Here is a 26,498-nt window from a genome sequence, read left to right on the forward strand (position 1 = left end):
GTTATTCTACTATTACTACTACTATTACTACTACTGCTACTATTATTCCACAGCTGCTACTACTGTTCTACTACACCTACTACTACTGTTCTACTACTACTGCTGCTGCTACTACTACTACTGTTCTACTACTATTACTACTACTCTCCTACTACTACTACTGCTCTACTACTACTACTACTGTTCTACTACTATTACTACTACTCTTCTACTACTATTACTGTTCTTCTACTACTACTACTGTTCTTCAATTGCTGCTACTGCTGCTACTACTGCTACACTTCTACTACTACTCCTGTTATTCTACTACTACTACTACTACTGCTGCTACTATTATTCCACAGCTGCTACTACTGTTCTACTACTATTACTACTACTCTTCTACTACTACTATTACTACTACCGTTCTTCTACTACTACTGCTGTACTACTACTACTGTTCTCCAATTGCTGCTACTGCTGCTACTACTACTACTCCTGTTATTCTACTACTACTACTACTACTACTACTACTACTACTACTGCTACTATTCCACAGCTGCTACTACTGTTCTACTACACCTACTACTACTACTACTCTTCTCCTACTATTACTACTACTTTTCTACTACTACTCCTACTACTACTGTTACTCTACTACTGCTACTACTACTACTACTACTACACCTACTACTACTGTTCTACTACTACTACTACTACTACTACTACTACTGTTATTCGACTGCTGCTGCTGCTACTACTACTACTACTACTACTACTGCTGCTGCTACTACTGCTGCTGCTGCTGCGACTGTTCTACTACTTCTGCTGCTGCTACTACTACTACTGTTCTACTGCTTCTACTGCAATTACTACTATTACTACTACGTCAACTGATGATACTTCTATTGCTACTGCTGTTAATAAAAATTATAGCAATGCACTAATCATAATATTTCCTGCTGGAATTGATAGCCAGTCATTTAGCAATAACATGGATACAGATACCAGAAGTTTAGTTGTTTTACATTTTACTTATTTTATTTTGTGTAATTTATCTACTTTTAAATGCAGTTTTAAAATTGTTATTTTTTTTAAACTGATATTTGATGTGAATTAAAATGCATAATGAATATAATCATCAGAATATTCCGATTCAGGAATATGCACAGATTAAAAAAAATAATTTAGTCCATATCCTGGAAAATGTAATGTAAATTTTAGTAACATATTTAGTGACGACATGTCCATATGGCTGTGTGTTGTGTGCTTTACAGTGAATTTGTGGGCAGTTACGAGCTTCAGAGTTTGAGCTCTTGTGTGTTGGTGACTGCATGGAAGACTAGTGTGCGGTTTTTGTGATATAAACAGTGTTAGGGAGCCTGGTGTGTGTGTGTGGTGGTGACGGCTGTGTGTACACCTTGCTGTATGGCTCTGGGTGCTGGAGCGTTTGATCTGGCCCTGTCGGTGTGTGCCTAAGCAGAACAAATGAGTGCAGTGTGTGCTGGGAAGGGTGGGCGGCAGCGCTGATGAAAAGCAGTTTTCCTCCCTGTCCCTCATTTGGTGCTGAGCAGAGCGGAGATGGTGTCTGGCTGTTCAGCCCCCCCCACATACACACACAAACCCCCACCCCGCCCCCTCTTTCCAGTTAATATGAGTGTGAGCGGGGAAAGCCAATTGCTGGATAACAAATCTCAGTTGTCACTTATTTTTCTTCAGTCGACTTCAGTCTCTCTTTCTCTACCTCTCACTCTTTTTGTTGATTTATCTACAGTATTGGATTTATTTACAGTATTGGGCAACCATGAGAAGTCCCTTTAGAACTTTTAAAATACAAATACACACAAACCTCAATAAATAACTTAAGCCATTTATCCATATTTAGAATATGCATTATTTGTTATTGTTGAAGCCACTTTTCTTTTTGATGCACTTGCTCTCAGGTTTGAAGCTTTCCAATGTCCTGCATTACTTGTTATATATATATATATATATATATATATATATATATATATATATATATATATATATATATTAGATATGGCAGGCCATAGTGAGCACATTCTGTTACATGTTCAGTTAAGGACATTAAGACTTGAAATTAAATCATGCACAACTCAGTGCTGTTTTCTGATTAATGGTGTTCAGAGATGGGTATAGTGATGATGAAGTGGATTTGAGCATGGCTCTTTAACTCTGCAAAAGATTTTGATAGGCATCGCTGCAGCCTGTCCATTTCCCTTTGGTCGCCTTTCACTGAAGTCATGCCTTGAAACGTCTCCACTGCAGCTCTTTCAGGTTCAGAAGTTAGATATCGATCAGTGGCAAAGGTCCAAGCGTACCCATTGATGCATTAAATATAAACAGAGGCTAGATGCAAAGCCAAGTGTACGACTTTTTTTTTTCTGAATGTATATGAGAGTTTAGTTGCATTGTTTTGTGGTGGTCGATGGCACACAGGAAGACTGAGGTTCATAGGAAATCGTTTGGATTTCTAGTGGGAATATTACACTCATTTACTTAAAGTTCAGCAGACTGTTCATTTACTGCATGTTTGTGGGAGTTTAGGTCTGAATCTCTCTCTCTTCTCTCTCTCTCTCTCTCTCTCTCTCTCTCTCTCTTTCCCTCTCCTTTTTCCCACTCCCTTCCAATCAGAAAGAAATGGAACAAAGAGTCATTACACAGGTGAAAAGAGCTGACCAAGCTGTAATTATACTGCATTAGAGAAATCCAGCCCTCAGTTATAGAGGCAGGCCTCTCAGCTAAAGCCGCACTAGACGTATTCAACAACGGACAAATCATTTACTATGTGTCCCTGGTGGCACACTGGGAAGAATAAATACTTGCACAGTGCAGGAGTGACTGATGTTCACGCTCACTTTTTGCTTACCGGAATGTGAAGTGTGAAAATGACTGCAAATCTGTATTCTGTTTTAGAATCTTTCTCTGTTTTCTGTGACAGATGTTTACAACACCCCCCCCAACACACACACACCCTTTCACGCATTCTCTGTCTTTCTCTCTCAGTCTCCCTCTCGTTCTAGATTTTTCTTTCTATTTCTCTGTTTATCACTCACTCCTGTTTTCTCTTATTCTCTCTCTCTCTCTCTCTCTGTGCATACACCTCTCGATTTCCTCGATTTCTCTCACCCTCTTACATTTTCTTTATTTTTTTTATTCCATCTTGGTATTTTTTTTGTTATTCCACTGTCTCTCATTTATTTATTTGTTTCTGAACACTTTTTATGTTTTTGCATAGAACTTTTCATATCAGGGGAAAAAAAAACAGGATTCTCATTCCAGTCCACGCCTCTACTTCCATTCTCTCTATCTCTTTCAGTCTCACTTCAGTTCTGCTTAGTTCAAGAATATATTGAACTAAATATACTCAACAGAAATGCATTCATAGAGTTTATAGTAATTAACAGTAGCAATTCTTTTTTTGCTTTTTTTTTGCAGGAGAGTTCATGGCTGTTGTCGTTGTCGCCACTGCAGTTTCACAGCAGCTGACACCACAGCCTTGCTGGACCACTTCAACTCCGCTCACTGTCAAGACCCTGTTGACCCCACCTCTGCCCCAGCCAATGGCTGCTCTGCTCCCTCCACCCTGCGCATCAAAGAGGAGAGCAAAGGGGACCTGAAGCTCTATAGCCTAGCGCCTCCAGAAGCCAAGCCAGCTGAGGCTGTGAAGAGCGAGGCCCCAGACGAAAAGGAGAAAGAAAGGGTCTGGGCTGAGGCTCCGGGGCCTGGGGGACGAGGCACAGGGCGAGGAACGGAACAAACAGTCCCAGGACTGGTGTGGGTGCCTAAGGAGAGGGCAGCAGAAGTCCTGAGGGGTAGCCCTGCCCACTTCCAAACCCAGGGGGCTTTGGGCCTGCTGAATGCCGTTCAGGAGCAGCAGCAGCAGAAGGTTCTTCGAGACTCACCAAGCCTGGTGTTCAGCCTCAGCACAGATGCTAAAGGTTACCTGCAGGGGACGCCAACAAGCACCACAGAGAAGCCAGGGCAGCAGTACCCCAGCTCCACAGAGAGCAAGAGCACTAAGGAGGAGTCCCAGTCACTTTTACGGGTAAGTACTAGTTCATTTAGCTTTATTTCCTGTTAAATATTTGGACATTTGGAATGTTTTTGCTTATAATTGGAATGTTTTTTTCTGCCGATACACCACCCCTTAACACGATGACTCGCTTTTTATGCTAATTATGCTTCTGTTGGATCTACTTTGCAGTTCAAGGGTAGTTATGCACATTCCTGTCTGAGCCGTCTAAACATAATGGCAAAAAAAATAAGGCAGAACCTTATCTTGAGGAAAACCAAACTTTCCTGGGATATTTTTGGTGATATTTGTTACAGCAATGACACAATTTATATATATATATATATATATAATGTACACACACACACACAGAGTATATATATATATATATATATATATATATATATATATATATATATATATATATATATACTTTTAAAGGTACATTTACACTCTTGAGTACCTTTAGTGCCTCTACCATGCCTTTTTTTCCCTCAGACTGTAGGAATTGCAGGCTTGGTTTCTGGAGAAAATTGGAAAATTGTACTAATTAAAAACTGATGCAAATTAAGAATAAAGTATAATAAAGTCATGTCAAGAATTGTACAGCATTCCGGGTGTGTTGCCTACTGACTTATAATAAGAAGGTTAAAAGTAAAGCTCTTTATCTTCATGATACCTTTGTATGATATATGTATCTTAACAAAAATAAAAAAAATACAAGGGTTCACTATCTTACAAGTGCCTCTATTTGACCTCATCCATGAATGATTATACAGCAACATGCACACATTGACTGGGACTGCTGGTGAAGCAGGGAATATTGTCCACAACAGAGAACACTTCCCAACAGCAAGGGATCATTGATTATTTCTGTCTGACTAACACCTGGAACTGTTGGTTCGGGAATGTTGTGTTATTCTAGCCTAGGTGTTTTTTTTCTCTCTCTCTCTATGTCTCTCTCTCTCTCTCTCTCTCTCTCTCTCTCTTCTCTCTCTCTCTCTCTCTCTTTCTCTATGTGAGGGAACGTCCATCTTTAGGTCAGTGTTTTTGGAGGCCATTTGGAGCTCTGTGTTGGCTTCTTTTAAAAAAAAAGCATGCCCAGAGAGCAGTAAACCCACCAATAAAGCTGCTGCCGATAAACAAGCAAATAATCTGCACATGACTTGTGCCCTAGCATAAAGGCACACAGCACATAAATGGAAAAAGTGGACTGGTGTGTGCTGTAGACTTGATGTAGATACTCTTTTTGTTTTGTGGCTAAACCTTAAAGTGTTTGCTCCTGCTTTCAGGTCGCTACCTAGATGTAGAGACTTGTTTGTGAATAAAAGATAATTGGACATAAAACAGATGTGCCTTCTTTTAAGGAAAAAAAAATCCACATTTGTGACTGTCTTGGCCGTCGTCATATTAATGTAAGCCAGCGTGTTACGAAATTCATGTGACTGCCGTCTGTTGTGATTCATCCCACAGGCTTAGTGGCTGCTGTATGAACAGGGTGATGCGGCCCTGCTATAGTGCTTATGGCCTCATTAAGTCAGGTTTGGTGAGTTTCATAAATAATCCTGCCACTGAGTTTGGAGTGTCAGCAGAAGTGCTGGTGGAGACCCTCGGCTGTTAAAGACGAGCAGTCGCAGGATGGCAGGCGCACACTACCTTAAGAAGCAGCGTCTAGCAAAGACATGCGCTTCACACAGGCTTTTATGTACCCCATTCACTTACTTGACATTTGCAATGGAATTGGCTTCTGCTGAAATGCCCCCCCCCACCCCCTTAAAAAAAATAAAAAATCCAAGGTCATTTGGTTGCATGTGTACAGATTCAACATCTCGGTGACATGTTATAAGTATTTGTGCGCTCTAAGCATTGCACTCCACCTTTGATCTGCCTGTAGACTGACAGGGTTAAGGATGGGCTCTCCCACAAAACTCTGACATCATTTCCCGCTGTCCGGCCTCTGAGCTTTACCCACGTTTCAATCCGAGTTGCTAACACAGAGCCTGTGAGTAACGGGGGTCCCCACTGGGACGCATGCTTCCTGGCCTTCTTCCCCTCAAACCCGTCACTGTCTGATGTAACGAATTGGCTGGAAATGAAGAGCGATTTCTTCCTATTTTTTTTTTTTTTCTTGTCCACTTGGGGAGTGGGGGTGGGAAGTGGGTTGTGAAACAGCAACTTGGCCTAAGACTGGAAAGGCATGGGATGAATAATCACTATACAAAGTCCCTTTTTTTTGTGTGCTGTCTGTCTTTGGCACTTCGTTGCCGGCCTCGGTGGACTCTTCTGGAAGCTGGCTGGCAGGCCGGGGCGTGGTGCTCTTGGTGGTTAAGTCATTAGCTGAGGCGTGCCGGCGAGTGTGTGAACGGATTGGAGCCGGGGTGGAGGCTCTGCTTCAAACTTCAGGAAACGTTGAATCAGATTTATTTATTGAGGTGGGGGCAGTGATGGACAGAAAGCTTTTAAAGGAACAGTCCAACAACACAATCAAATTTACTCAATTTTTCCTTTGCACAATATTTAGTTGATTTGCGTGTGAGAAGAACTTCGGTGAAATTCGGTGCTGGATCTTGGCTAATTCGAGAACTTTTTAGATACACGCTTCCAGTGAGAGAGTTGTTGTCCATCCTATAATGTTGATGGTCACACTATAGCCCACTACTCTAAACTTTCATAAGCTATTGGATTGGTTTAGAAAATACATTCAGTTTCCATTCCTACATTTTCATCCCTTTCTTAGGATTGTCATGACAGGCCACAAAAGACTGTAATGAGTTAATCATGCAGTTTCCATGATGCTTATAGGTATAGTGTAAGCTTTTATCTTGTTAGCTACATTAGCCTTATATTTTCAATGCGGTCTGATCAACTGGTGGAAGGAAAAATGCTCTAAATGATATTTTTCACCAAAACTGTTCTTTCATAGTACTCAGAAGGGCTCTGAGGTTCATCACAATATTTTTTAAGTTGCCATGTCTGAGCGCATGAGTCACTGCACACATTATAAAACCAGACTCAACCAGGGAGGGGTTCCTTACTGAAAGACCTGAAGAGCCCAGTCTGGAGCCAAGGCTCCTGGAAGCTTTACGAGTGTGAGACGAGCACGGCTGCGCTGAACTCATTGAGGGATTAAAATGTAATCGTAGTATGAACATCCAGATAAGAGACTCTGTGATGAGGCTTGGCCTGGGAGGCGCCCCACAAAACCACATAGCCGCTTCTTTCTTGTCTTTTTTTTTTTTTTTTTCTTTTCCTCCCTTCTTCTCCACCGTGCTTTCTCTGCATTCCAGATTCAGGCATTCTTTTGGTCAGAAATTTAATATTAGACACTCTTTGAAAGCTGTGATGCACTGCATTTTGTGGAAAAAGATTTGGAATAGTTTCTGGAATTTTGGATCATAGCTGGTGAATTCTGATATTAAGATAACAAGCCACTGAAAGCAGCATTTAGAATTTTTTCCGGACAGACACCATCAAGATCTAACTTTCCACATTCAACATTCTTGTCCCACATTCTTTCAAATAATTCCCAATTCTTATAAATTCTTATAAATGAAAAAGTTTACCTCCTGCCCTTAGTTGAAAAGGCTGGCAAGGGCATAAGAAGTAACCAAAACCTTCAAATAAGCTCTGTATTACAGGACTAAACAGAAGAAAGAGAGCCTAATTTAGTTATTCATCCCCGAAGGACTCTTCATTAGAAAGCAGGCTATTGGCTTTTAATTATGTTTTGTAATGCCAGTGTTCTTGCTCATTACCATTTGCTCATTCTGTTTCTCTCTATCCCTCTCTCTCGGTGGCAATGTGTGATATATTCAAACATTTATTATCTGTTTCTGCATGATAAAATGAAGTTATTGTATCCGTATTGCACATCAATGATTCCATTACTCCTCCAGATGTCCTCTCTTCTCTCTTGCTCTTCCCTGGCCACTAGAGTTATTGGGTCTCTGAGGAAGGAGATGAATTCTGATGGATTTGGATCTTTTCTTGTCTTGGTGCTTACTCCCTGCTATTACTTACTTTGGCAAAGATAAGGGCTTATTTTAAGCTTTTGTCTTTCCCTCCATTTCAAGGCTGTGTTAAAGCAGCTAATTAGCTGCGTATTCTTTAACTCGCAGCATTTTCCATGTTGCAAAAAAGGATTAAAGAAATAGTCTTTAGATTATGGCTCATCAGCATGTGGCAATATCAGAACTTCCCCTAGTAAAGAGCAGAATATTTTACTTTGATTACGAGGCAGAGTTTCCTTTAAAAGATGAATCACTGAGCAATTTGTCATGGCAACCAGGCAGCAGGCTTATTGTTTCTGCCAGCTAAGCTGTTGGCATCATGTGACTTGATCGTTTCCCCAATCACAGTGTGCATGATAAAGCTCTTTGCCAACTGTGTGTGCAGACTTTTTTTTTTCCTTTTTCCCCTCCCAGCAAGCTCCCTTAAGCAACATTTCCTAGGACGTCAACAGTCTGTCCCCACCCCCCAAATTCACCCGTCAATTTCGGCTGCATGATGTGCATCTCTTGAACTGAACATCGTGCCCCTGAGGCCTGCTGTGCTGCTCCGTTGCTCTGGAGGCCAGTATGCTGCAGTTTGAGCAGTGCAGGTTGGAGCTTGAAATTTTCAATAAAAACTTAAATGTAGCCTTGCCATCAAGCAAGTGTGATTTAGGGATTACCAGTCGGAACCTTTCTAATATTTCAGTATCTGTGCGAATGAATTAGTGGACTTTTTGATAAACTTTGGCACAGAATACAACCCAGATTATAGGGATACAAAAAACACCTAATTGTAATATCTCTCTCACACACCATAACAACAAAGGTTTCAGCCTTATTTTTTTCTAATGAAGAACTACATATATCTGACTGAATTTAGTATTTAAACACTGACACCTGAATTAGAAAACTCAAATATTCAAGTACCAATGTACATTATACCCACAGAAGTAAACTGATCAAATAAAGGTTGAAGTAAGAGCTATGAGAAAATTAGACGTGACATTTGAAAACTACCTAAGGCTGGCAGTATATTATTGCTATCTTAAAAAGCACTTTCGCTTTTAAAAATGCCATTTTCTTTCCTCAGCATTCACGGAGAAATCTTTACAAATATATAAGTTAAATTATAGTCTCTTTTTTAGTTTCCTTTGAAGTCTCCTTTGACAGCAATGATTTGTGAAATGACATTCAAGTCACAGTAAGGTACCGTCAAATTTGGACATGTGTTTCAAGCTCTAGTGTGGGCAGCCCAGTGAGGGGAGCTCGCCTGCTGCCAGAGCGTTCAAAGCGCCGGTGTGTATTGCGGGCATGGACCTGTGTCAGAACTTGTTACTCCTAGCCCTTTCTACCCACTGGCACTTTCTCCTTACCAACCAGTTATTACAAATGAACCCCCCTGGGGTGTGGCGAGAGCCCCAAACCCCTGCTTAACTGTCTCTGTCCAGGACTGTGTTCAAAAGGATCTCTCTAGTTTGCAGTTGACCTCCGGCTGCTCATGGGTCACACTAATTGCCCTGGATGGATGTTCCTGCTGAACTTAGAAGCCTGGATTCAAACACCCTCCAGAACAAAAAGATATGGGTTGTTGCGTCTGCGATGACTAATCGCTCGTTTAGCCTTTTATGTTGCCTCTTAGTGCACTTAAGCAGCTCTGAAGATAGTGCTATTGTTATTTAGCTCATTAAAAGCTCCCTCTACGGCTTCATAGACAATGCTGAACTTGTTCCCAGAAAAACTAGCTGAGCTGTTTCTCGGTGGCTTGGAGAGAAAGTTGCTTGACTCGACTTTCTGTGCTTTAGTGGTAAACAGTCAGAGAATGGAGAGATCCTGATTCTTCAATAACATCTTCAACATGAGTTTTGCTTTTTGATGCAATCTGCATCTGAATTCTGCCCGAGGCCATCCCTTATCACAATGTGTGTTTTTTTTTCCATACATTTATTTGACTATAGTTTTCTACATTTCCAAAGCACAAGCAAATATATTCACGTACCTTTTTTGTAATCAATTATTTCTCTGTCTTGTCCTCAAAGCCCTCAAAGAAAAGACCATGGGGTGACAGCTAGGCAGCAGTTTACTGAGGAAATACATTTAGCTTTCTGAAATTCTAAGCCGTTTTTGCTTCAACAGCAACTCTGCTCAGTCTGAATTCAATCAAAAAGTAGGGCTGCAACATCTAATAGAAAAATCCATAAAAATCTATTATAAAAATGGTCAGCAAAAAAAAATATCATTATCAATTATTCATTCATTCATTCATTCATTATCTGTAACCACTTAACCGTTCAGGGTCGCGGTTCATTATCAATTAGTTGGTCTATTATTTATTCCATAGTAGCACTGATAATCTCTCTGTTTGTCACTGTGGCCATGTGCGACGGTTTTGACATGGTAGTCCCAACACGGGAGGCATAAACCGACAGAGGTTGTTGCTAATACTAATGTTACTACTGTGGGCTATTGGTGACATTTTGGGGTTCAAGATGGGCATCCCCTCTCTCTAAATATTCAAACCTACTCATTTTAAATATGAATTGATATATTTCATACATTGACTTGTCTCCATGCCACGAGGGAGCAGCAGAATAGTGCAAAGAGTCAGCAATATGTCTGCGCAGCTAACGCTTCACCCTCAAATGAGCTCTAAATCTAGCCACTAAAAATGGCCTCAATTAGCAGAGTCTACAGAAAAGAAAGCAGTCTGTGAATTTCTGTGTTTGTTTGAATCATGAGACGATTAAACAGTGAAATGAAGCTTACATTGGTTCACGTGGGTAAACGAATGCGAGCAATGAGAAGATTCAGAGAGAAAAGTGATGCACACTGGATGAAGAAACTCAAACTGATATATCCTCATACAACTGTGCTTCTCTCTATTGTACAGGTGCATCTCAATAAATTAGAGTAACATTAAAAAGTAATTTTATTTTCAGTAATTCAATTCAAAAAGTGAAACTTGTTGTATAGATTCATTACAAGCAGGATGATCTATTTCAAGCGCTTATTTCTTTTAATGCTGAAGATTATGGCTTACAGCCAATGAAAACCCAAAAGTTATTATCTCAGAAATGTAGAATATTATATAAGACTAATTTAAAAAAGATTTTTAATACAGAAATGTTGGCCTCCTAAAAAGTATGTACAGTATATGCACTTAATACTTGGTCAAGACTTCTTTGGCATGAATTACTGCATCAATGCGGCGCGGCGGCGATCAGCCTGTGGCATTGCTGAGGTGTTATGGAAGCCCAGGTTGCTTTGATAGCGGCCTTCAGCTTGTCTGCTTTGTTGGGTCTGGTGTCTCTCATCTTCTTGTTGACAATGCCCCATAGATTCTCTATGGAGTTTCAGTCAGGTGAGTTTGCTGGTTATTAAACCAGGATACTGTGGTTATTAAACCAGGTATTGGTGCTTTTGTCAGTGTGGACAGGTGCCAAGTACTGGAAAATGAAATCCACGTCTCCATAAAGCTTGTCAGCAGAGAAGCATGAAGTGCTCTACAATTTCCTGGTAGACGGCTGCGCTGATTTTGAACTTGATAAAACACAGTGGACCAACACCAGCAGGTGACATGGCTCCCCAAACCATCACTGATTGTAGAAACTTCACACTAGACTCCAGCAGCTTGGATTGTGTGCCTCTCCACTCTTCCTCCGGACTCTGGGACCTTGATTTCCAAATGAAATGCAAAATTTACTTTCATCAGAAAACAAGACTTTGGACACTGAGCATTAGTCCAGTCTTTTTCTCCTTGGCTTTTGGTGTTGTCTCCGGGTCATGAGTGGCTTGACACAAGGAATGCGACCCAGTTGTGGGCCATGTCCTGGATACGTCTGTGTGTGATCCACTCCTTGTGAATCTCCCCCAAATTTTTGAATGGCCTTTTCTTGGCAATCTTTTCAAGGCTGTGGTTGTCCCTGTTGCTTGTGCACCTTTTTCTACCACACTTTTCCTTCCACTCAACTTTCCATTAATGTGCTTGGATACAGCAGCAGGGTGTCAATGACTGCCTTCTGGACATCTGTCAGGTCAGCAGTCTTCTCCATGATTGTGTAGCCTACTGAACCAGACTAAGGGCTTAGGAAACATTTGCAGGTGGTTTGTGTTGATTATTGTAATTTTCTGAGATAATGACTTTTGGGTTTTCATTGGATTTAAGCCATAATCATCAACATTTAAAAGGAATAAACGCTTGATGAATCTATATAAGTTTCACTTTTTGAATTGAATTATTGAAATAAATTAACTTTTTGACAATATTCTAATTTATTGAGATGCACCTGTATATACTCAGAGTAAACATGATTTTAACAGATATTGTTTGATTTCTCCCGTTATAAAACACTGTTTATTTACACTGCACACTTGTCTCGCTTGTCACCCAAGTGTGAAAATAATGGGGAGTCCATTCCAAAAGAGCTGTCTTTGACTCTGAATGTGTCTAGCTTCGTTCTACTTTTGTATCCCAAGCATTTCAGTACCGTCTGCGGCCTCTTCCAAAACAGAGCCAGCCTTAGCTCAGAACCTGGAACATGTTATAATTTTTGCTCTGTCATGAAAATTACTGTAGGACGAGGAAGGAGTGGATGATTTTTAATGTGTGGATGTGTTCATCTGTGTCACCAGTGCAACCACAGACATTCCGCATAGTACAGTTGTACCTCCAACATTGGCCAAATATTAATGACTATATAAGATTTGGTAGATAATGAATGATGCAGGACATAATGTAAGTGTTGGCTCATACAAAATTACTTTTTTTTTTATTTATGTAACATTTATCATTTAAAACTTTTACCTTGAAATATTTTTGTTTATAACAGAAATAAGAAATGTAAATGCCTGTTTACACAAAGTGCCAGTTTACATTTTATGTTTATCATTTTTGATTGATTTAAAAAAATACCATTGTTTATTAAATTTTCACTGAATTGCCAAAATAATTGTAAATTATTTAAGTATTGTATTTCTATTTCTATATATTTTTTCAATAAACCAACTACTTGACTGTTGAATGAAATATGGATTATAATAAAAGATTGATTATAAAAATAACCAGTAGTTGCAGCCCTTTGCATCTGCTCCATCCTGTTCGTCCCATACACTTCTCAGGACAGACAAAGCATGGAATTTTTCCATGTTCTGGATCCTGGACCGTAAGATATCCCCTGTGATGGGAGCTTTGGCCTTAAAGACTTGAGCATAACCCAGTTACAATCTGTTTGAGTCATATTGAGTGAGCGTGATTGTGTAGACATGGATGAAGTGTAGAATTGGCTAGGGGTCTGTAGATCCACTCTGGGGTCTGTCCCTTCTGGCGTATTAAAGGTGTCCATCTCCGTGTGTGGTGACCTCCAGCGGTGCTTTCTACTATTTATGTTTTGCAGCCCTCGGTTCCATTTAGATGGGAGCCAGCTCGGCCCGCTTTTGATCCTGTTGGAAGCTTGGGCCTGGCTGCCGATTCCATCACCCATACTCCACCTCCTAGCCCACATCAAAGAGACACAATGGACCCCAATGAACACAATCTGCTGTTTAATTTGTGCTGTGTTGGATTACCCCTGTCTTTGAGGAAGGTGACATTTTTTTTTCTTGCCCTCTCTGTCTTTCGCTCTCACTTTTTTTTTTTTTCCACATGCATTCCTACACTTCCCTCAGCGGCGGTTCAGGCGAGTTCAGCCCGGCGTTTAGTGCACATTTAGTATGCTGCTGAGATAGACGATGGGAGAAGGAAAGATGGAGGAGGAAGGGAGGGGGTGCCACTGATGAGCGGCTCTGTGCAGCCTAATGAAGAAGCGGTCCGCTTATTAGTCTAGAGAATGGGAGAATGACGAGTGGCAGGGCCTGAGGATTTGGGCGACGGCACAAACAAATGCAGCGAGAGAGACGAGCACCGCTTCCTCCCTACCTAATGGCCTTCCACAGCACTGTAATGAGAGCCTCTGATGCCAGCCGTTTGAGGTACGACTGGAGGGGGGGACTCTGCGTGGAAACCGAAGAAGGTGGGGGAGTGTGCTTATTCTCTAGTGATGGCGAAGGGGAAGAGGAGGGGCAGACGTTTCTAAACAAACACACAAACAAGCAGCAGCTGTGGCTGGCAGCAGGCGAATTCCTGATTGCCTAACGGAACGTGGCCCAGCCGTGACGCAGGGTGATGCCGGTGTGTGTAAGGCAGACCAGCTGCTGCGCTGATCTGGGCCCAGGTTCACCAGTCACTCACCCTGCCTCTGGAAATGTATTAAACAGGACAGAAAAGTTTAGAAATGATGACGGCTGCTCAAATACATATGAATATCTAAGCTCTAATTAGTACTTCTTTGCTTAGTAAGTATATTTAAATAAGGAAATAAAAGAAATTGGGCCTTTTGATATAATACTGATAAATGTGGGGCACAGGTAGTTGATATAGTAAGCTGTGTATGGAAATATTTTAAACAATATAAAGACCATTTTGTACAGTCTAAGTAAGTGGTGACTCCTATTATGGCAAAGAAATCTAGTCTTAAAAGTCTGATCAGGGTCAAATTTTTCCTCTGGAAGGTCCAGCCTTTTTTGTTTGTTTGTTTTTTTCTTTAATTCCTATGATTTTCATTTATTTCATAATTAGCTGACATTGTCATCCATAGCTGCTAGACTTTATATAGACTACATACATATTTTGACTAGTAAATCCACTATTTATCATTGCTTTAGTTATGGAAAGTTTGACTAGTTTGAATGCCTAGTAAAAAAAATACTATTACTAAATTACAAAAAAAAAAAAAAAAAAAAAGCTAGCCATGCCACTTTTAATAATGAAAAAATAGTTCACAAAATATTTGAATATAAAATAAAAACTGATGTGAATAGTGTTATTCTATTTCATCAGTGCTCTTAAATTGTACTCTGAAATACTCAAAAGTGTAATGATCAATAATGATGCTCATAAATTTGCAAAAATCCCTCACCCTTTGCTAACTGGATATGTACATTATTTGAATAGAAATATCCTTTAGTTAACTGAATATAACAGTATGTTTAGTTTGAACCCTGCTGTCAAACCCAGGTTTTCCTGCTTAAGAAACTTGCTGCTTGACCTTGTTTGCAGAGCCATTGTGCTGCTGTGACCAGTTTCTCACCCTTGAGCACTGGCACAGCTAAAGCCCTGTAGATTACTGTGCAGGTGAATGTGGGAGATTGTTAATGAGTAGCACTGTGTGCTGTGTAGCTGGCACTGTCTAATAGCTGTGAGATAGAAGCCTGGTGATGGAGGTGGCCCAGGTGAGCGTGCCCAGCTGTGCTTCTGCAGACAGATGGTCCCCTATGTCCCAGAGGGTGCAGACCCAAGCAAGCTAGTGCTCCCAACCTCTCTCACTAAGTTCTGCTGCTTCTGCAAGCTCAGACATCTCCAGAGCTTCTCGCTGACGCTGCAGCCAGCTCCCATACCCTTGGCTGAAAGTGAAGGATCTGTTCTGCCCACCACAGGCCTCAGGCATGGACCCCAAGAGCTTTTCTCCCACCTCCCCTGCAGGTGACAGAGACTGGCCCAACTGGTGTCGTCTTCTCTCGCTGATCCCCACAACACCAATTAATTTTTCCTCAGTCTGCTTCTCCGGGACCTGGGTGTCTTCCCAAGAACCAGCAGCAGCTCCAAACTTTTGCACCAGTCTGAAGAAATCAGTGGCTCAGCTCTTAAACATGCCTGTGGGCCTCTGCATACACAATTATCCACAGCACAACAGAGTCGGCAAGCAGCAAAACAGGATGCAAGGGAGTGCAGTATTAGTAGTTGTTCCGACTGTGTTGTACATTTTTGAGAAGGCCTTTTTAAACTTGGGCTCGAAGCATTTAGAAAGAGATATCTGCCATTATTTTATTATGTTTACTACTTACATACTGGAATTAAAGTTTGTGGTAGAGTTGGATATGGCCAAAATTTATATCACAATATTTAAATTTTGTTCAATATATAATACAACTACTATATCAAAATGAGCCAAGAACACCCACAATGGGTGTCTGTTCCTTCAAATATCTTAAAATAAGTGACAAGTCTACAAAACATCCGTCTAATAAACTATATTTTATATATATATATATATATATATATATATATATATATATATATATATATATAGGGCGGCACTGTGGTGCAGCAGGTAGTGTCGCAGTCGCACAGCTCCAGAGACCTGGAGGTTGTGGATTCGATTCCCGCTCTGGGTGACTGTCTGTGAGGAGTTGGTGTATTCTCCCTGTGTCCGCGTGGGTTTCCTTCGGGTGCTCCGGTTTCCTCCCACAGTCCAAAAACACATGTTAGTAGGTGGATTGGCGACTCAAAAGTTTTCGTAGGTGTGAGTGAATGTGTGTGTGTGTGTCTGTGTTGCCCTGAGAAGGACTGGCACCCCCTCCAGGGTGTAATCCCACCTTGCGCCCAATGATCCCAGGTAGGCTCTGGACCCACCGTGACCCTGAATTGGATAAGCGGTTACAGATAATGAATGAATGAATGAATATATATATATATATATATATATATATATATATATATATATATATATATATATATTATTGGTAAAGAGAGAATGAAATGTAATGTTCCATTGTGTAGTTGCCATTTGTATTTATACTGTATCTAAACTTTTGCCACATAATTATATCATTATTACAACCAAAATACAATTCTACAATTTTACAATTTCTTTCTATGAAGGACCTTTAATTTGAAACAACTGCACTCAGTGCTTCTAGTGATAAAAACAAACCAACACACACACAATCTGGGCTTCTAGTGTTTAATTCTCTTTCTCTCTGTCTACATTGTGTTAATGATTGTTGGATTCTCTTGCAAGTCGTTGCAGATCGTCTTTACTTTGAGTTGGTCAGTATGCCAGCTTGGGTGTTTGAAGGGTTTATTGGAAGCAAAGCCAGTCTTCAGTGCACATGCTGAAATATTCTGAAACAGGTATGAAATAGTTGCCTGAAGGGAAATGACCTTCTATCATTTTCTGCTCCACCTTATTCCAGAAAACATTACTTTATTTTCTTTAATAAGTGATTTATGATAAACCATGCACTTTGCTGGGAAAGGTCTGATTAGGCTGATGTGCAAAGTGAAAATCAAAAGAAGCACAATGTTCCTAGATCTGTGCTAAGAAAAAGGAGCCATAATAAACCAGACGTCTGGTAGAGGCAGGCCTGAAATCAAATCCATTAGTTCTGCCACTGTTTACATTTCCACGTGCTGCTGCGAATGATATTTTCAGACAGCTGCTTTGATAGGCCGCAGTGCATCTCTGAAGTATTCAATTACATTTGGAAAATTGGAAACTTTTTCCCTCCGAGTGTTATGATCTTTGTAGCTTTCTCTTCGCCCCATCCATTCTTTATCTCTGCTGCTAGTTTTGCCTGGGGAGAGATTTCATGTGAATGTGCTTTTGCCTTATTGAAGCCGAAGCATAAGAGGGAGGGCCAGTCCTTGCTGAGCAGTAAAAATAGTATGATGAATCCTTCGTTTTTGCTGATCATCAATATTCTCCATTGGTAATTACTGATGACATTTACAGACGCTTTGGATCCTCTAATCCCCTTCCTCAGCCAAGAGTGTCCACCAGAGGTTTTACCTGCCCCTCCTAACCCCTACGCCGCTGCCCTTAGCCCCCCCTCCCTGATTGGCCTGTGTACAGACCAGCTTCAGAGCAGGAAGTCTGAGCAGATGTTTGTAGGCTTTGTTCAAGGTCTGTCCATTTAAAGCACAGGCCACAGGATGCAGGGTGGATCTCCAAGCTGACTTGGCACACAGGGGTTTGTAACGCTGGTGTTTTATTATAGTGCTCTATTGTGGTTCACTGACCGGGGAGAGACATGAAATAGAACATTTTCATGAATCGAATGACCTCTCAGCAGCGGTGTATACCTTTATATTACGCGCGCATTGCTAAATTTTATATTTAAACCTGAACAAGGTTGATGCTCTTAAATTACAATGTGGTGACCTCCATGAAAGTTACCTTTAAATAAAAAAGTTATTTAGATTATTCAACCCAGTGTTGTCTGTCAGGATGTGTTCATTTTATTTTAAAGCTTTATTTTGCATCGCATTTGGAGCAATTGGAGTTTTTCCAAGAGTGTGTAGTTGGCCTCCACACAGCGCTGAGTGCTTGGCAGGTATATGGCTGGCCTGCCCTTTGAGGGAGTGGGCTTGATTGGCAGAAAGATAGCTGGGTTATTTTCTTGGGTGGTAATAAGTGAGCACTTCTATAGATCAGGGAGCAGTAATCGCATATCTCAGTCTGGAACCCATTACTTTGACTTTCTTTTAGTAGGATCAGCAAGGAGGGGGCAGTTAGGAGCTGATTTGCTCTGTGGTCAGTGCTTGGAAGACCATGGGGCTGGGCGGTGTTCATTGAGGGCCCAGTGGAAATAGCCAGCCTTCCACCGGCAGAGCTTAATCTGAGAACAAGCTGTACCCAAACAGAGGCAGGAAAATATCTGTATACAGACTGCTGTGCTGAAAAATCTTTTTTTCCACCTTTTAAACCATTAAAATATTAGCAGCTTGTATACTGTTTTGCCAAGAATGATTTCCCATTAGTATTTTCTCCTTTCCTTTCATTCTGAATATTTTTTCTGGCTTTTTCTCTGACCATCACACATCTAAATATGCAGCAGACCATGGCTGACGTACGCAGTGGTGTTGGTCATTTAGAACCACTTTTTTGAGCCAATGCACCATCCTCAAATTCCTGACAACAGCCCCGCTTGGATGTGTTTCCCTACCAAAGTGGAACCAGCCCTGTCATTTTGAAGAAACGGGAAGCATGTTTCCAACCTAAGCCAACCATTTCACTTTATTGTATGAAATCACAGCAAGACGAGGCCTGACTACCTACCATGAGTCAGTTTCTCTTCCATCGTGCGCAAGGCATGCTAGCAATCAAATTCACTTCACTCAGTTACACAGTGAAATTGCAGTGTATCCAGGTGGCATTGCCGGAATCAAGACTGACCTAGTGTCATCCTTATGGAGTAAGTCACTGACCCTCACCTCTTTTATTAGGGAAAATAACAAGTATGTCTTGAAGACCTGCTGTTCACACTGCCCCTTACAGGTTTGGGGGAACCTATTTTTGTTGACAAGCAAGTACTCTTTGTTGTTTTACAATAGCAAAATACTAATCATATTATAAACTTAACCCCACTAAAAGGAAAATTTTTCCAAGTCTCCTCTAAGTCTTCCATAAGTCTTTTGAAAATTGTTTCAGTGGATGAGTCTCTTGAACCACAACTGCAGCTCATTAGAGAATGACTAGTCCTGATCAACCTGGCACAACAGCCCACAATGTGGCTTTTTTTTAGCCTGCCGTCAGTGTAAACAGTCTTCAAACTTTTGCGGCTGTATTATTTGATTCCAATTTTTTTGTAGGGGGCTTCTTTGGTGCTTTATTGTTTTTTCCTTCGGACGTGTCTACGCTTGCTTGTTTTGTTTGCCGCAGTGTTGTGTGCGTGTTTACGTTTCTGCTACGGTCTGCCGCTGCGTTTGTGTGCTCAAGCTTGCTGGCTAGCGCTAATGCTGCTCAGACAGGAAGTGGAAAAGCTTCCAGCGCCACTTGCAGCCGAATTCTGGAACAGAGTGCCACATTTTATGGGCAGTGGGGAAGAGAGAAAGAGGGGGAGAAAGAACTGAGTACCTGCCCCAGTCTGCAGTTTGCAGGCCAGAGGATTGCTGTGGATGACCTCACCGTCTGAGGGGATGGAATACAGTGAGCCATTTCAACCGCCTTCCAGGACGCCCCTGTTTATTTTTGTCTATGGGATGATGGGAAATTTGACTGCTGCAGAAACAAACTGACACCCCTGTGCAGTCAGCCAGGCCAGGCCAGACCAGGCAGGGCGGGGGTGGGTGGGGTGTGCGTGTGTGTATGTGCGTATGCTCTGTTTCTGGGGTTTGGCTGTCCTGTACTGGAAGTATAATGGAAAAGATGGTGAGGCCATGTGCAAAGTTTGCTGTTCCACAGGCCATGATGGACAAACTGTTTAAAGTGAAAGAGACGTGGAATGTTTAGTCACCTCCAAAAATCAGGGTCTTCGGCTCACAGGTAGCCCTTTTTATAAAGAAATTTCCAAAAAGTCACTTTTTAATATATATTTATGTACTTAAAATGAACCCAGTAAGCCCAGGAGTGCAGAAAAATAGGAGCTGCTCATGAATCAGCTGCTGCACATTCACTCCAGTCCCCCCCACACACAACATACAATTCAGTTTGTGTTAACTATATAAAAATACAAATTTATGATAAAATTTCTGAAGTTAGTCCTTTCTTAGATCACATTCTGTAAATAAACTCCAGGACAGCATTCAGAAATCACATTATTAATAATTAAAAAAGTGTTCATAGATTGTCTTTATATGTAAGAGATTGTCAGACATTTCAGCGTCTTTTTAAAGTCTTCTAGTGTATGGTTGGCATAGCTTGGAAGAAGGGCAGTTTGTGTATCTGGAAGCCCTCAAATACATATCGTACCTTTGAATAAATCCAAAGAAAAAACATTGTTTGTATTTCTTAAGTAAAAAGAGACATTGATGAAACCTAAAGATAAAACTCCAGTGGAGTTCCATTTACTTCTGTGTACTGAGGTGTTCCCTATGCGTCCTTCTACGTTCTCTCCATTGCTCTGTCTAGTCTAGTGCATTTAAATGCATAGATAGATGACAAGCCAGCGACCTGCCTTCTTACCTCCCACGTGTGCTTTGTAATGTTAATAAAGTATGCCTACTCAGACCCCCCATTCTGACTTATTTACATTCAGACCCAAGGAAAATATCAAATGAAAAGAGTAACATTATCTAGGCCAGGATGTGCCATGCAAAATAAGGGCGCCCCAACACGTCTGCTGGCATAATTCAATCCACGACTGGATGGAAACCATGGAGTTATTTTTAATGCTTTAATTGTATAATGCTGTGTGTTTAATGTGAATCACTCATTACATTCAATTGGTCCAGACATCGCGTTTGTTGCGCTGCGTTGGTGTCATGGTGTGCTAAAGCTGTGCGGTTGGTTTGGTTAGGGGTAGTGTAAACAGACCTGTGTGTTCTGATGTGTTTTTTTTTTTCCGAGTGCTCACAATCTGCATCTTGTCTGTCCTGATTTGGCTTTATTATTTTTTCACCCTCAGCAGGAACCCTTTCTGCTGCCCCATTTCATTCCTCAATAACATGAAGATTGTTCATGTTTTAAAGATATCCAACTCTGTTCCACCAAACCATAGATAAGACACCTCTAACCATATCTCATCACCGCACAGATTTCATCTCATCCTGTGCAGGGAAATCTATTATTCAAGATATAGCCCTTTTTTTTCAGCAGCATAACACGGGGTCTGTGGATTACACAGTGTTTTATCATATGTTCCCCTCACAAAGGCTCTATTCTGCATATGAAAACCACATTAATCCCTTTCCTGCTCTAATATGGCCAATCTGAGCTGAGGAGATTATGTATGGCTGATACAAAATGGCAGAGGAAAAAGGAAAATGAGAGCCCCCCCCCCAACAATTGTTATTTAGGCCTTTAAAATAGTCTATGCCGAGGCAAAGCTAAATGTGGATTGACAGCTTGTCACAAAGGATCATACCTCAGGGTAATGAGGAAACGATCGCCTATGCGGCACGTCACTCAAAATGGGGTCCCTTCCCACTGGTCCTGCCAGAATCAGCCAGGTGGCCCTAATAATCCGAGTGGGGGCTGAAACCAGAACCAAAACTGAGTTATTTATGATCTGGAAAAAAATGAGTGGGGAGAAGGGGCAGTTTATTTTGAACGTTTATATGAATTACGCATTTGATTTGGTGACCAAAGCGGAGCAAGTTACTTGTTTGACCACAGCAGCTCAGACTGTTCTTCCTCACTCAACTGCAGTAAGTCTTTTGTTATAAGTATGTGCAATACAAGTCACTGACCTGACAGCGATATTAACAGCCTCCCCATTCATTTTTTTTCCCCCCATCCATATCCCTCTCTCAATCCTCCTCTTCCGTGTAGCGCTGTGGCTCTCAGGCTGTGGTGTCAGACAGCAGCTCCAGAGGGGAGGGAGAGGTGCCTTTGCGTGTAGATGAGTCGTTGTGCTGCGTGCCCGGCTGCAAATGAACATCTGGCCGGCATATTGGTTCCATGTGTGAAAATGAGATCAGCTCGAATAATGACCAGGCTCTGGAGAAAGACGAATGCACACTGGCCCTGATTTGCTCGACAGCCCAAATTGGCAGCACCTTGCATAATTAGGGAGCAATTGGCTGAGATTAGACGGGCTTCGGACCCTGACCAATCGTTAATTTGGACCCCCGTCTCCAGGCCCCATACACACCCCCTCCTCCCCTTTACCCTGATAGCCCCCTTCAGCATTTGCCAAAGCGCTATCAGCTGGTAGCTATTTGTCAGAGACCCCCCCGCCCCACTCCTTTACACACATGCTTCCCCCCTTACAAGTCTTAATTGTTTTAGACAAACAAGCAAGCTTGTGGCCTAGGCTTTTTACACAGGAAAGACATGACTTCTTTGATCCATACAATATTCCTTAGCAGGGCCTTGGAGCTATTTACCATAGTGATTTATCCACAGACAGTGGAGGGACTGTTCCAGGTTGAAAATGGCCACTTTACACTGGGGAGAAGAAAGATGCCCCAAGAGCCTTTAGCTTTAGCTCTGCAGCCTCCATTAAGAGCAAGGGAGAGAATTACAGGGCCCTCAGTTATAGTCATTGTGTGTTTTCCTGTTTTGCTTACATTAAACTTATTTTGGAGATGCTTATTTTCAGTCATGCCATTTTTCATATTTCTCATTGCAGGTGGCTTTTGAGGTGTGCATGGCATAATATTAGCTTGGACGCTGACGCTAGCAGCTACGCTTCATTAGCCACTATAACTGCTTCTCTTGTGAAGAGGTGGAAAAAAGTACCTTCCCAGTATTTGGCAGCGGAATCTAAATAGTAAGTCGATGATAGCAGTGACAGTTTTGCCTGTTATCACTATTCTGCGACACACCCAAAAGTTTAAGCTGCCAAGGTGTAGGGATTATGTGGGGGTGGGAGTGGGGGGAGCGCGGCTCGATAGGAACAAGGCAATTTTCGGGTGGGGATAAGTATATAAAGTGGGATGTCTCATTTGTGTACAGTGGTTGCTTGGAAACGGCGATGGTGTGAATAACAGAGCGAAAGGCAAAAGAAGCCTGCATTCCGCTTCTGCCTACCACATGTAGCATGGCCGGCCTGAAGTGAAGCGAGCAGGTCCATGTGTGTGATTGTACATGTCTGTAAACAGCTTGCAGGCAGTCACAAGTTACAATTACTGACATGAATACGAGGGTAATCACAGCAAGATGGACCCACAGCAAAACTGAGTGGCTTCCCACCTCTCACTGCATGTCAGCACATCTGGGAGTTCACTAATGGTAATTGGCATTTGATGAATACTGACATTTATGACGCGTAGACTTAGAGAATGCTCCTGGAGTCTAAAAGCAATTCTTATAAAACCAAGTGTGTGTTTGTGTGTTACCAAGTAGAAGTTGAGGGAATAAATGAAAGCTGTTTTGTTTGGGATACTCTGATTAGGTTTAGTTTTAGGCTTACGTATAAAGTTACTATTTATAATGGAATATATATTTTGAATAGATTTAAAACTTTCTACCTCAAATTCTATATGAATACAATTCTATGGTGTTATTTTAATCACAAATTTCAAATTTAGTCAGTCCTTTTAAAAACCTACCACTATTTTCACCCTCGTGTCCAATTATTGTGTATTAAATGTCCTATTTTCTCAGTAACAACTTATTCAGAGCTACACGTCCTTTCAGACCCACTGAGTTGCCTTCTCACAGTTGGGGAATTGACAGAAACAAATGGAGTGTTATAATCTAAAGCAAGAGTGGGGCTTAATTTTCTCCTATCTCTCAGAGACAGAGGTGCTGTTTATCTGATTCTGTAGTCTGTCAAGTTTTGCATGGTTGTGGGTCCCATTTATTTTCCTCATGCAGCTGAATGATCATATCTAATCTCCTCACAAATATCACTTTAAACATGAATAATTTATGGACATTTAAATAAATGGAGTGGTCTTTTGCACAGTACTATAGAATATATTAAGATTACTTATACGCATTTATAGGTACTTATAAATGTGTATGACTGTACAATCTGACACTGCATACAAATGTGTGTGTGTTGTACACATGGCTGTTTGCCCATGTGCTGCACTACCGTAATCACCTCCAGCAGGCTGCCTGCTCACTGCCTGTTCCTTTCTCTCTTCCCTCTCTCTAATCATTTAATCCTGCACAACCTCTGGGCCAGAGGGCCACACCTTTAACTGAGCTTTTGTATTCTGAGTCCTGCTCAGGTAGTAGCTTGTCCCTGCTCTCTTCATGTTGTTTTCACTAACACCCCGTCACACACACCCACCTGTTCCTCTCTCACTTTTTCTCTTGCTCGTTCAATCCTTTCTCTGTCAGTCTAATAACAGGAAAAAACCCTTATACTTGGTCCTGTGGAGTTCTCCCTCTATTCTCCCTCTCTCTCGCTCCTATCTCGCTCCTTTGCTTTGTTTACAGAGGGGCCATGGAGACTGGGTGAGAGAAATAGAAGGAGGGAGCACTCTGTTTTTGTTATTAAAAGATGCTTTCACTGAGGAATGTGTGCATTAGCTGTAGATTGTTTCCTATTAGCAGCTTATCTCCCAGGATTTTGGCTCAAGGGCTTGGCCTAGGTAGTGAGCGAGCAAGGGAGAGAGGGAGAGACAGAGTGAGAGTGAGAGAGAGAGAGAGGAGAGGGAGGCCACATGTAGAGCCTGGAGCCTTTGGGAATTTACCCATGCTACCATAGAAACTGTTCTACTCAGTGGTGCTGGCAGCTTAATTTTTGACGTGGCACTGATGGTGGCTAACCAAGCAGTCCTAGAGTGTACATCTAAAGAGGTTAAAGAGATAGAGCTGTGTTTTGGAGTACTAGGGACTTGGCGGCTCTACACCGCCCACCCCCCTCCTTTTTTTATTTTTTTTATTTATTTTTTTTTTAGCTAGTTTGAAGGGCTTAGAAGATCCATATTCTATCTCTGGGAATGACCAAAAGGACACTGAAGGCTCATATATTAAAGATGAGATCACACTGATGCACCTGTGGTGCATCTTGTAAACAACTCCATTGAGAAACAAAGATACTAAGCAGAGGAAGAAACTTGGATGCATTCTGAAGAGAAACTAAAAGCCAGTTTGAGGTTTGCCAGACAAGTGTCCTAATAAAATAATGTTCACTATAAATTATTACTATGTGTACCAGGGCAACAACACATTTTTTAAAATAAATTCTTTGTTGATTTTTAGCTTTCAAAATGGGGTTCTTGCATGATCACACCAGGGTGGGAAAGTGAATTGATTATTCAGTGCATTGTACTTCTGTACATAGTCTTCATGAATGTTATTTTCAGATTTTCATCTAGGTTTAAAGGAATATTATGTAAGAAGTGGCTTTTTTATCCCATGAGCTCCTCCTACATGTTGCTGAGTGTAATACACGATTACAGTACCATCGTGAAAACGCCCACACTCTCTCACACATGCCCCTCTCTCTCTCTCTCTCTCTCCTCTCAAAGACAAGTGCACATAGAGCCTCTGAGCCAAGGAATATTCACATCGGTCACAAATGGCTCTTGGGGCTTCAACTCATAAACACAATTGTGGTTTGTAGTGATACACACACACTACCTCAATGCTGAGCCTGGGGAATGTGTGTAATCTAATATAATGAAGTTGACTGCATGTTAAAACCTATATATCCCCTCATATTCCCTCATAATATACAATGGACTGTGTTCTTACACCAATAAAGTTAGGGGTACTCTAGCCGTTAAAACCACACAGCAACCGACAGAAAAGGACTTATTACAAGAATTGATAAATTCTGCTAAAATATGAGCTATTATGGCTAAAGTTAGCAGGCGCTGGCACTCACCCTCTTTCATCTGTAACTCTCTCAAACCTGATTCTAACAATGATGTCAACAGAGATTGGATTTCAGCAACACAAAGTGTAATTCTCGCCATTACAGCAACCAGTGAACAGCACTTATTACCAGAATTGATGTCTAATGCTAAATAATGAGCTAAACTGGCTAAAGTTAGCAACTGCAACTGGCTCACTGCTCAGTTACTCTCAAAACCTTAATTAAAACCCTTTTATCAACAAAATTTCCCACTAAATAACACCGCAACTCACAAAGAACGTGCAGCAAGAGACTTACTAATCCAGTTTCAGCTCACTCTACTGATTAACAGCTGCTTTCCTCCTGGCTCTCTCTGCCATAATGTCTGTACTGGGAGACCAAGCTAGATTCTCTTGTAGCGAGGTAAACACCCCTGAGCAATGTGCCATAAAGCGTTATGCATTTCTCACGAGAGATCTCTGCCCTGTGGTTCTGAAGTTGCATGAAGTTGCAAGTTTTTTTTAAGAGGAGAAGCC

The 26,498-nt window shown here is 41.4% G+C and overlaps 1 protein-coding gene across 1 annotated transcript in view; it reads left to right on the top strand.

Moving 5' to 3' along the window:
- Positions 1–26,498, top strand: part of trps1 (trichorhinophalangeal syndrome I) — a 131,172-nt gene that overhangs the window by 55,079 nt on the left and 49,595 nt on the right. The window contains exon 7 of the mRNA XM_066675819.1: positions 3,439–4,048. Within this exon, the coding sequence (XP_066531916.1) occupies positions 3,439–4,048 (610 nt within the window). The remainder of the gene's footprint in view (positions 1–3,438; positions 4,049–26,498) is intronic.

The sequence above is a fragment of the Hoplias malabaricus genome, chromosome 6 (genome assembly GCF_029633855.1).
Source record: "Hoplias malabaricus isolate fHopMal1 chromosome 6, fHopMal1.hap1, whole genome shotgun sequence".
Lineage (NCBI taxonomy): Eukaryota > Metazoa > Chordata > Actinopteri > Characiformes > Erythrinidae > Hoplias > Hoplias malabaricus.